Genomic DNA, 12,351 nt, shown 5'->3' on the forward strand with positions numbered 1-12,351 from the left:
GAAAAAGCCCCAGTGGTTTTGACTCAAAGCTAAATGGGAGGCAATAGAATCTAGATGTGGTTGCCAAAAAGCTACTGCAATCTTGAACTGCATTTCCAAAAGTTCAATCACAGAAGAAGAAAAATAATAGTCCTTTTTGAGGAAGACTGGCCCTGAGCTAACATCTGTTGCAAATCCATCTTTTTGCTTGAGGAGGATTGTCACTGAGCTAACATCCGTGCCCATCTTCCTCTATTTTTTTGTATGTGGGACGCCACCACAGCATGGCTTGACGAGTGGTATGTAGGTCTGCACCCAGGATCCAAACCTGCGAACCCTGGGCCAACGAAGCGGAGCGTGCGAACCTAACCACCACACCACTGGGCTGGCCCCCAGTCCTTTTTTTTTTTTAAATTAAATTTATTTAAACTAAAAAAAAACAAAAACAGTTCACCCTTTTGGTTTTTCAGTTTAAATAAATTGAATTTTAAGAAAAAAGAAAAATAACAGTCCTAGCGTGTTCTGCACACTTCGGCCACGTATGGAGTGTCAGGTTCAGTTCTGACACTTCATTTTGAAAGGGGGATTTTCACCTGGAGCTTGTTCAGAGATGAGTGGGCAACGTTTGTGACCAGGATGCGAGAGCAGCGATATCCACCAGGCTGTTTATTCCATATGTGGGTTCAAAGGGTAGAACCAAGGCTTTAGGGTGGAAATTTCAAGAAGGCAGATTTCAGTGTAACAGAAGTAAGACTTGCAAAAACTGGAATCAGATGCCTCATTTTGAGGTAATGTTCTCCCTTCTCCGGAATCGTTTAGCCAGAGGGAGGATGTGTGTGTCGGTCGGAGATGAGATGTCTAGATAGGGTGGGAAGCTGGACTAAGTGATCTTTAAGATTTCTATAATTCTCAAACCATGTTGCCGATAAAAACATAAGATGAGTTAGTTGCTGGCAGGACTGGGACGGGAAGGCAGGGGCTCTCCCAGGAGGCTCCCCTGGGCTCAGGTTCGCTTGGCTAAAATTGGTGCCTGACTCTCCCTGAGACATCCTCTGTTATGAAACGGAAGGACACCAGAACAGGACAGAGTGCAAACAAAATGAAAACCGGCCTAGTGCTTCTTACTCATCTTCCTTTCCCATCTCCCTCTCTCCCTCTGCAGTCATTGTTACCCTGGAGTCAAACTGTTCGGAGACCCGGCTGTGCTCTGAGTGACTCTTCAGTCAGAAAGTTACAGCAGACTCGACTGAAGCACGCCGCAGACTGCTGGCGCTTGACGTTGCTTCATTTCAGTTTGGTTTCATTTTCCTCCCCAGCTGGCTCTTGAAATACTCCTCTATTTCTCAAACCAATGTTTGTAAGTATCTCTCCTAGTGTCACTCAGAGCTTTGTTGCCCCTGGGCGACCAAAACACAGACCGATCTCCCTGCCATTACAGAATTATATCCTGGGATTAACCATGAAAGGGAAAAGAAAAGCATTTCCAAAAGCATTTCCAATCGGTGTTTGGAAATCAAAAGTGGTTAAGAAGTAGCGTAAATATGTAACTGCAAGACGATGATCAAAGGTACGTTAGAACCTCATTAATTTGGAACCTTATACTTAAAATGTGTAATTTGGACATAAATTGTGCTTAACTTTTCCTTCATACCATTCAAAGCGAGGCTGACCAGTGTATGAAGACTGCAAAGGGGCTCAGGCATAGTTATGTAATTGTTTTCTACCACTTCCACCATTTTAATTGTACCATTTGCTTTTAACACTAATTTATATCCGGTCACTAAAACCTACATTTAGCAACATTGGTAACTGGGATTACTGCATATTCTTGGAAGTTAAAAAGCTGCATTTCGTTCAGAGTTCTGTTATTCAGACTTTTCATTAACTCAGGTTGGCTAAAACTTTCCCAACAGTCCCTCAGCCAGTGAAGTTTCACAGTGATTTACTACACAAGCAATAGCGGCTCTCTTGGGCTCCAAGGAAAACTTCCAAGGGCATCAAACAAGGCTTCCAGACATCGGGGGTGGGCGTGGGTGGGGGTGTCCAGTGCCTGATGAGACCACACCTGACTTTCCCTTCCCCATACTGGAAGCTGATTTAATTCCAAGACCAGCAGAAAAGCATCCCCTCGTCTGGGCTCTCAATGTACGGATCATCCATCTCCACCTCCGTCCCCTCCAGCTACAGCCTTCTCTTCTTCCCTCCTTGGCCAAGCTTGGTGGGAAAGCTGCCAGCTCTTCACTGTCCTCCTTCCTCACTTGCTCATGTGGGACTTTCACCCCAGCTCTCTGCCAACACTGCGCTGGCCCAGGTCACCAAGGACCTCCTCACTGCTACATCCGACAGACCCTCTTCGGCAGTTCTTCACCCTTTGACCATTCCCTCCTCCTCGAAATCCCCGTGGAGTTTCTCCTACTTCTCTGGCCTCCTCTTCCCCTTGTGGGTTCCTCTTCCTTTTGCCACCCCTTAAATACTGATGTTCCTCAGCATCTGTCCTTTTCACCCAATACTGCTCCATGGGTGACCATGCCCATTCCCCTGGCTTCGGGTACCTTCCATAGGCTGACGACTCCCAGGTCTGTGGATGCCCCGAGTGGCAGACCAGTACATCTAGCCCTGTGTGGGCCTTCCGCTTGGGCTGGCCACAGAACTTCCAACACTGAGCTGTCACCTCTGCCCATTCTCTCCCCAGTTCTCATCCCCAGCCACCGCAGACCTTCTTCTAGATCCTTGAGGAGCCTTCATCTCTGCTGCTGCCCTTTCCTTGCTTAGAGCTGTTTTCTTCTCTCTTCACTAGCTAATGGCTACTCACCCTTCAGGTCTCAGCCTGGTTTTTCCCCAGCAAAATTTATTGAGAGCCCACTATGTAACGGGCATGTCACCTCCTCAGAGAGGCCTTCCAGGACCCCTGAGATGAGTGAGGTTAATCATCCAATAACTCACCACCCATTAAATAATCATGGGCTTAATGTCTCAGAGTCTCCCATACTCACGGGAGGGCTCCCCAGGGTGGGCAAGGACTATTTTCACGGATGAACTGCTCCACCAAACCCAGTACACAGCACATGACTCTTCAGCACCCCCAGCTTGAATGAATAGTGAATGTCTTTGGTTAAACCAGCCTGTCTTCTGGTACTTCCAATCAGTGAAACCTGAGCATCATCCTCATCAACAATCAATCATCAAGTTCTCATGATTCTACCTCCTAAATATACACCCCTCTCCAGTCTACTCATTGCTTTCTACCTCCATCACTATTATGCCAGATTAACAACCTTCAGCTCAGCCAGAAATACTGCCCAAAGCTTCCAAAATGGCTTCCCAGCCTCTGGCCTTGCCCCCTCTGATCCAGCATCCACAGAAGAATCTTTAAAATGCAAATCCCATCCAGCCACTCCCCTGATGAAACCCTTCAGCAGCTTCCAGATGATTTTATGATAAGCTTCTAAAGGCCAAAACCATCTGCCCCCTCCCTGCCCCTCCCCTCTACCTCTCCTACTCTATCTCTTGCCCTTTCAACTCTGTTGTTGAAAACACTTCTGTTTTTTCCATTTCTGGAAGTACAACACACCCTCTCTCACTTAGAGCCTAAGCACGCTCTCACCACACTTCCCCGACCTCCCAGCAGGGAGTGCGTCTCTCTCCTAGGGGTCTTTCCGTGGGCTGACTCGGAGCACCGAGTAACAGGAAGAGGCCTCAGACGGGACCCCTGAGCCACGGCCATCAGACTAGGGCAGTTCCACTGGGCTTTCACTTGAGAACACTGCTCCTGAGACAGGGGATGAGAAAGAAGGGGCCCAAAGAAATACCACAACAGTCGGCTTTAGGAAGCTCTTTTCCCTTTGGAGAGAGCTTGGCTCAAGTTCTTGCGGGTACTCAGCATTTTTTTGCCTTGTGGGTTCCTACCATCCTGGCTATGGCTTTCTTGGCTGTCTGCTGTGGTATTTCCCCTAGAGGAATTTCACTCCGCACAAACAGTCCTTCTGCTGGCTATTTTGGTCAGTCCAGCTGGGCCTGAAGCCAGTGAAAGTTTCAAGCCCAGTCTTTCCCAATTGCCTAGCCTGGAAGAATTCAGAGCTGTTGAGGGAAAAGCTAGCCATGGCTGGTTTTAGAGAACGAAGTTGGACTTCAAAGGGAGTTGACAAACGGATTAAGAATCGGCTCGGATGGAAGGAGCAGCAACAGGTTGTGAAAGACCCCAGATTGCGCTGAGCATTTCTGAGAAGCAAGTCTGCAGCAATCATAGTAACCATATAAAAGAGCTCACTAACAGTAAAAGGAATTTCGTTGACTTCCATTAAATGAGAACAACTCTGGGCGGTGGCTCGCTAATGCCACAGGCCAAAGGAAAAAGGTGAGTAACGAATGATCTTGGCTCTACCCAGACACTTTAATGAGTCATCTGCCCTTCCCTATTCCCAACTTTGACCCCAGCCTCAGCCCATAACCCTTATGTGTGTCCACAATTTCATCAAGAAGTTAAAATTCCCTTCATCAGGCAAGATCCATTATTTTTCTCCTTCTTTTCAGGCAAAACTTCTTGCAAGAGTCACCTATACTTGCTGTCCCTCCTTTCTCTCCTGTCAGTCTTTCTTGAACTTGCTCCAACCAGGTTGTCCCCTCCCCATCCACACCATAAAAACAGCTCACACCACCAGCGACCTCCACAGTGTTAAGGCTAATGGTTAATTCTTAGACCTCATCTTCTGTGTTGATCTGACAGTTGACCCCTCTTCCTCCTTGAAACACTCTCTTCACTTGCCTTCCAGGACACACTTGCCAGGTTGGCCTCCTGCCTCTCTGGCTACCTCTTGTAAAACTCTTTTGCGGGGTCCTCCTCTCCTCTCAAATTCTAAATGGTTAGGCTGCCCCAGGGCTCAGACTCAGGACCTATTTTTCTTGTCTACACCTATTTCCTAAGTGATTTCATCTAGTCTCATGACTTTAAAAACCAATAACATGTAAGTTCTATATAATGACGACTCCCAAATTTATATCTCCCGACTTGTGTATCCCACTGCCTAGTGACATCTCACTTGGATGTATTAATAAATATCTCATATCTAAATAGGCCCAAACAGGGCTCCTGATATCTCCCTAATTCCGTGCCTCCTTCAGACTTCTCAGCTGCAGTGACTGGAACTCCACCCTTGCAAGCTGCTCAGCTCTAAAACCTTGGGAGTCATCCTTGACCCTTCTTTCTTCCCCACTCTACATTTGACAGTCAGCAAACACTTTTGGCTCTACCTTCAAGATATATTCAGAATATGACTGCTTGCACCATCAGCTCTTGTCACGACTCAGGTTCAGGGCCCCAGTGTCTCTTGCCTGGATAGCTGTTGAAAGCCACCTAGCTGGGCTTCTGACCTCGTCCCTGTCAGTCTATTCTCAACATACAGCCAGAGTGAGACCATCAAACTGAAATGAAATCATGTTACTCCCCTGCTCCGAGCCCTCCGTCCCATCTCCCATTCAAAGTAAGAGCCAAAGTCCCTCCATGTGACATGGTGACCTGTCTCCCACAACCTCTCTGACCTATCCTGTCACTCTCCCTCACTGCTTCAGCTACGCTGGCCTCCCTGCTGTTCCTGAACATGCCAGATAGGGCCCCTTCTCAGGACCTTTGCACATGCTGTTCTCGCTGCTTGAGTTCTTGCCTTCCGCCCCTCACCCCAGATTGAGCAGGGCTCAGTCCCTCCCCTCCTTCAGGGTTTCACTCAAATGTTCCCTCTCATCGAGACCTTCCCTGGCCACCATCACATTCTTCCTACCCTCTATTCTGTTTTTCTCCTTAGCACCTCTCATTGTCTAATACCATTAGTTACTTATTTATGGTCTCCCACCAAGATGTAAGCTTCGTAAAGGCAGGGACTTCTCTCTGCCTTACCCACTAATGTACCCCCACCACCTGGCACACAGTAGGTGCTTAACATATATTTGTCAAATGGATGAATGAAGGAATCCTGGAGGCTGCAGAGTGGGAGAGCCTAAATGGAGTTTAAAAACCCAGGAGAAAACCTGCAGATCTGCATATCCCGGTACTAGGCTGGGATCCACCAGCCAGGTCAGCTTAGCTGATCCAGTCCCAGATGGAACTCTCAACACTGTCAATCACCTCACATGGGGACAAGAGCCTGTGCATGGCCCAGCACAGTCCAGTCTGCTCCTGGACAGATATCTCAAAGCACACGCCTCATCCCCATACACCAAGCACAATTCAATGCTGCTTTCAATTAACATGTATTGGGGGGAAGTTCTTTTCTGAGTGAGTTAAGATAATGAGGGTACCCGCTATATGAATACCTCTTATCTGTCCCCACCCTGAATTCCTCTCCGCAAAACGTGACAGTGTCACTTGCTAGTTTGCAGCCTGTCTGGGTCACACCGGTCATACTGGAAGGTCATAGTTGTCACTCTGGAGAAGTAAAGTGGGGACATGGGGCAGCAGAGGATGGTGAGAACTCCTCACTCTGACAGAAGCAGTCCCAGGAAATGGTACATAGAATACTGGGCTTCAGAATTCTGTCTTGGAGAACGAGAGAAAAAAAGAAACCAAGATATCCTTCTTTCCCCCTAAAGAATAGCATTTTGTACAAACACATGCTTTTTCTGCTTTGGCACATTTATTTCTGAGTCACTCCCACATTCATCCTGAGCGAGGATGGGTTCTGAAATGAGTGGTGATTTCATTTCCCCTGGGAAGATAGGGCTGGCCTACCATTTACTTTTTTGAGGCTGAGAAATGCTTTGGTCTGTTTTTAGGCTAATCTGAGAAGACTTCCAATTAGACACTGACCAGGGGCACAATTATTCCACCTCCACTCACACGGCCCTGCCTGCTATCTCTTATTCCCTAGTCACACTCTCTGAGAGGCCACTATGTGATTCCACCAAGTCCCATAGGAGAGGTAACAAATACCCAAAGAGGAAGCTCTAGAAAGAGGACATTGGGAAGCATGCAGGCCAGTGCCTGCTGGTTCCTGAGCTACTTTCACCCCATGGCTGAGCCGGAAGAGGCCACCAAAGAGCCTAAATCATGGCATAGGGACAAACTGGCATCTCAGAGTTCTTAGCATCAAAAACAACAGTTACTCAAGCTAAACCTCTGCCTTGCAATGTGATGGGGCTTCTGGCTAGATACAGCACACGATTCTGATGTTGAAACAAACTGTGGCTAAGGGAACGAGATGCCCAAAGGAAGGATTCAAACAGCGGGTCTGCAAGCATGCGCTTCCCGTGACACAAATAGCCCTGACATCTCAACACTGCCGGGAGCTGCTCACAGGAGGCAAACTGAGAAGCATCGAAGCTGGGCACTTAGCCCTCTATGCTCCCTTGCTTCTCCTGAGCGGAGCACGTCTCCCAAGAACACGCAGCCTGAAGCCCACCCCGACGAGAAGCACAGTGATCCCCTGTGGCAGTGGCGGCCTCAGAGCATCTGGAAAGAGTGCTTCCTAGACATGTAATGGAAGCCACGGCTTCCCCCAAGCTGCCACTGCCGACTCGGAGCTTGCTCCTGGGCTCTCTTTTCAGTGTCCCACGAGGCAGTAGAAAAATCAGTTTTCCATTTCAGCATCCTGTCAACTGGAACAAATCTACCAGGACCACCTGGGAGCATCTCCTCCAGGGCAATCGCTAATCCCTTTCCAATTTAGGCAGACAATGCTCTTCAGTTAGTAACATCCCAGGTTTCTACCCTCTTCATTCATCTTCCACCCAGCTCCAGTAGGTAACTGGCAGAAAAGTGAGACCTCACCCACCTGAGGTCTCCTGAGAGTGATGCTAGCCAAAAAAAAGACCTGCTGATAAATCAAGGAAGAACTTGAGAGAGAGAGAAACTTTCAACTACATTTCAGAAATATAAAGATCTAAGTGCTGGCTCTATGAAGGAAGAAATAAAAAGAAATCTTTTATTCCCCTTCCTTCAACAGGTCTAGAAGTCACACAAGGAGTTGCATGTGTATCCAATACAAAAGCAAAGCAAAAAAAAAAAAAACAAGCAAGAACACCAAGAAATGCATCCCGTGATGATGTCCATTTCTCAGCCTGGCTTGTATTGGTTTGGTCCAGCATGTAGGCCAAGTGTTTCTGGTTTAGAACTTGCTGGGAAGAAGTTCACAAATCCAGTGAAGCTGCCCAAAAGGACACTTCAGACATAATAAACCCATAAGAAAGTACTGGAGCTTCTCCAAATAGATTTTACGCCAAGTCTGCAACCCATGAGGTTTCAGCATGGACCATGTAATCGTTTAAACTCAGAAGTGTCCACATCATTTTATCTCTAAACTTTCTAATACTCTTCACACCCTTTAAAGCAGTGTTTTCTCTGCATCTTTCATTCTGTGACCATTGCCCCCCACCCCTCCAAAATAATTCCTAAATTTTTCAATCTTTGGAAGCAAGGCTTCCAATTTGTGTGTATACAGAACAGAGGGGGTGAAGATAAGAAGTCTTAGAAGAAGAACATGCTACATTTCCATCATAGAAATGAGGGTGAGCAAGGTCTAGAAGATTGCTGAACCCAAGTCAATACCAGGGCCTACTGGTTGGCTGCAACAAGCTTAGAATGTCTTCATAAGGGCTTTTCTTGGGCAAGACTTGCTTAAAGCAAGCTTGAGAATTATCACATACCTATGGCAAAGGACTGTTCAGGATATAAGGGACCCTGCAACTTCTCCAAAAGGCTGCTATTAATGAACAGAAGAACTAGGAAGTTCAAGGCTAAGATATCCAAATGAACTACCCTATCTGCTGTTATGCCATAAAGCTCCTTTACCCAGACATTTGCCAAAATCTTCTCACAGCTTCTTCTCTCCTCTGACAGGCCTCTGGGTGCCCAAACTTTAACAGAATCTGAGAGAAACAAGCTGGCCAGTCTATGTGCTGTCAGTAGTGAAGCCAAACTCTTCCTCCTGGAGCCAGCTCTCCCTGCGGGGCAGTCAGGTAAGGATCTGGTTATGAACTAACTCTCCTTGGGTCTCCTTGGCCAAGAGACTGTGTCTCTAACAGCCTACCTCAGGGGGTTCATAATTATGTCAGACCAGCTTTTTTTTCCGGTTGTTGCTGCTTTTAAATGAAGAGGTTAAGCCTCTGTACAACCAAGTGGAAGAACCAGAATTAGAAAACTTACCAATCGCCCCAGCCAATGAGAATCCATTTCCAACAGGTATTAATGCCTGTTGGAAGCCACTGGAACATTGACATCATCAGCCCAATTGATAGGTTGTCTGACAGATTCGCCCCCTTCATCGTACACAAGAATTTAAAACAAAACAAGACACTGCCGTTATATTCATTATTACAGACAAGAAGTTTCTTTGTCTTATTTATCAAAATTACTCCTATGGTGTGGACGCCACCATCATTCCCTTTGCAGCCTCTCTGTGAGCTGGCCAGGACCCTAAACTTTCTAGCCCTAAAAATCTTATCCAAAATACCAACTCAACACTTAGCCCTCCACTGTGATACTTAACGCCTTCTGGGATACAGCATGTAAGTTTTAGACAATGCATGCCAGTGTACCACGAAACAGTCATCACCCTTCTATGTGCAAGGAAATCGGTGCAGTGGGGGACCCTGGGCCAATTCATTGCTTAAAGCAGGTCTACTGGCTCCTCCCTCCCTTTCTCTAGGAAACAACAAAGAAGTTAGCAAGAAGTAACCTCAGAAGAAGAAACAAATTTCAGGAGAATGTGCACTGAGAAAAGCCAGACTGAGTCCCTCTGGATCAAGTTAATTAAGAAACAATTAAACATGACAGTATATTGGAATCAAAACGAAGGAATGCAGTGAGGACAGGTCTCTCAAATGCCCAGAGGAGAAGACACAGCTCCTTTTCAACTAAAATTAGAAAGCCACCGGAACATAAGCCAAGAAGCACGGGTAGGAGGCTGAGAACCATAAGTCAGCAATGGAGATGGAGGTGGAGTGGCGACAGAAAGTAAGCATCCATTTGATTTTTTCTGTCATTCCTGAGGTTTGTGCCTGGCCTTTGGGATTCAGCAGTGCCCCCCACAGGACGTCAGATAACAGGCTGGGAGCTCTGTCAACAAGTTCTTAAAGGTCTCACAATTCTGCTAAGAGCTTGCAGAGATCTAGCTGGAGGTTCAAAGATCCAAGTGAAAACATTAAAAGACGGTTTTTGCCCATTCCGCAATCTAAGCCGAAAAGTCATCTACCTAGGGAGTGCCCTCGTGTCCTGACACCATCTGTTGACGGGGATACATTGGTACCCAGGTTGGCTTCTGTACTCAGCAGTGCCCATGTGGCTGGCGCCGTCTGTATTCCCTTGCCCCCTTGTGCACTCGGGAGAGCCCTGAATGGTTAGTAGGCACCTAGAGTTAGGGTGAAGGAGGGTCCCCCGAACACAAGGCAAGCGCGAGGGGCGTGGGCCGCCTCCTGGGAGCAGACCCAGGCAAAGTCCACGGGCCGGGCAGCGCTGAGGCGGATCGGCGACCGGCCGCAGGGGGTGCCAGGCCCGCCCCGGTGCCCGCTCCTCTCGCTAGCCCCCGGAAGCGCCGCGCTCCCGCCCAGCGGGCTCCGAGGGGGCGGGGAGTCGAACGCCCCCTTCCGGGTGCCTCCGCCCGGCTGGCCAGCCCCGCTCCTCCTCCGGGCGGGAATCCTTCCTCCCCCGCCCCTCCCGGAGCCGGGCCCCGGCGCCAGGCCCGGCCCCAGGGGGGAACCCCCGGCCTCGGCTCCCCGTCCCTGCGACCTCTGCCCGTCTTCCCGACCCTTGGGGGCCGGGAAGACCCCGCCGGCAGCGGCCAGGACCCACCGCTCATTACGACATCTTCCTCCCTGGCCTCCGCCGCCTCCGCCGCCACCGAGAGCCTGACACCGCCCGCCTAGCACCCGCCAATCCCGGAGCCCGCCACCGCCCGAGCGACGGCAACGCTCGCCAATAAGAGTTCGGTACATTGGGGACCGACAGCACTCCTAACCAATCAAAGAGAGGCATCTAGAGCGACGTTGGTTTGGCCAATAGACCTGTGAAATGTCACTGATGGACGGTAGAGGGCACCAACCGGAAACCTACCCAAGAGTGAACGACATGTTCGCCAGCCAACTGGCGGAAGGCAAAGTCCCGCCCACAAGGTGGTTGATGGACAGCAACAGGAAGCCAGGTGGGGCGGGGCTTAGCTGTGGAGTGGTTTTGTATTGGTGGTGGTTGACCTTCCACCCACCTCTAACCCAGAAGATGAGTGATAGATCTGCCCTAAAGCCAATCAGAAGTCCTCAGGGTGAGGCCGAGAAATGCCCCATAAATAGCATATACATTGAGCCTCCATCCAGTGTCGCCCTGGTGTGGCAGGGGCTGCCTTCTCTTCGGCCACTCAACCCCATGCCTGGTGAGTGGAAAGCCACCAACCTTTTATTTAGTCCCTCGGCCTTCATCGGCTCGGGAGAAGGAAATAAGCCCCCAGGCGACTTTGTACAGCGAGGCACTAGAGTCCGACACAATAGCGGGAATTGGGGTTACGTGACACTTCTGAGACAGTGGCTTGTTTTCACCGTCTCAGTTCAAGCCCCTGTTAATCTTCACCTGGTTGTTGCAGCGACCTCCCTAACTGACGGCCCCTAAACGTGGGCATCAGAATCGCCTGAAACTCTCTAAGAGTAGATTGATTCCCGGGGCCGCCTCTCCTGATCCACTTCAGTACGTCTGGGGCACGCCTGCCTTCTAACCAGCGCCTCGAGTGGACAGAGTTGGTCTCTGCCCACTTACCTCCTTGAAGGAGGTGCTGTGAGTAAAGCGTTTGGCGGGCGCTACCCGGCTAGATGTATCTTTCTCCCCCAGGTCTTTCCTGTAGACACGTAACATGGGAAGGCTGCTGGGCATTAGTGAGAAGGAATCCAGTCTGGCTTCGGACCAGCCTGGGTTCCAAACCTACGCATCCCACTTACAGAGAGGCAGGGTACCGAAACTCCCTGAGCCGCGTGTCCTCCTCTGTAAAATCAGGCTAATCACACCTACACCTTACAGCAGTGCTTTTCCTTTTTCTTTTTTAATAACCATAACCCACAGTGAGAAATACATCTGCATCGTGCCCAGTATACTCCTGTAAGGGTGTATAACAAAGTTTCCAAAAACAATACTTACTCTCCCTACCTGTGATATACTATTTTCTATCCTATCCTATTCTTTCTTCCTTCCTTTCTTTTCTTGATCATGACTGGCAGTTTGAAAAACACTGTCATAAAGTGTTGCTGTGATAAAATACAGAACAGAATTCTCAGTGTACAGTAATTGCTGAATAAATATTACTAGTCTCTTCCAGTCTAGTCCTCTCAGCCTTAGCCTTTGAAAAACAAGACTTTAGATGATATCACTCCTCTAGTTAAGATCCTTCATTGGCTCCCTACACCCTCCTG

At 48.7% G+C, this 12,351-nt stretch overlaps 2 protein-coding genes and 1 long non-coding RNA gene across 6 annotated transcripts in view; 1 reads left to right on the forward strand and 2 right to left on the reverse strand.

Annotated features, from left to right (window-relative positions):
* The window catches only part of LOC131417395 (uncharacterized), a 23,686-nt gene extending 22,226 nt beyond the window's left edge, over window positions 1-1,460 (forward strand). For both annotated transcript variants that reach the window (XR_009222715.1, XR_009222714.1), the window contains exon 3: window positions 1,142-1,460. This is a non-coding gene — a long non-coding RNA (uncharacterized LOC131417395). The remainder of the gene's footprint in view (window positions 1-1,141) is intronic.
* SP2 (Sp2 transcription factor) overlaps window positions 1-10,843 on the reverse strand; it is a 26,712-nt gene extending 15,869 nt beyond the window's left edge. Inside the window, exons 1-2 of one of the 3 annotated variants that reach the window (XM_058560784.1) lie at window positions 10,754-10,805; window positions 9,110-9,222 (exon numbers count right to left, since the gene is read on the reverse strand). Coding sequence is in view for 2 of the 3 variants with exons in the window: in XM_058560783.1 (XP_058416766.1) it covers window positions 10,754-10,760 (7 nt within the window). In the remaining variant the exon portion in view is untranslated. Of the gene's footprint in view, window positions 1-9,109; window positions 9,223-10,753 lie in introns of all 3 variants that reach the window. The other 2 variants (XM_058560783.1, XM_058560782.1) reach the window with 2 other exon arrangements.
* Window positions 1-12,351, reverse strand: part of CDK5RAP3 (CDK5 regulatory subunit associated protein 3) — a 176,174-nt gene that overhangs the window by 56,008 nt on the left and 107,815 nt on the right. The window lies entirely within an intron of this gene.

The sequence above is a fragment of the Diceros bicornis genome, chromosome 18 (assembly GCF_020826845.1).
Source record: "Diceros bicornis minor isolate mBicDic1 chromosome 18, mDicBic1.mat.cur, whole genome shotgun sequence".
Classification (NCBI taxonomy): Eukaryota; Metazoa; Chordata; class Mammalia; order Perissodactyla; family Rhinocerotidae; genus Diceros; species Diceros bicornis.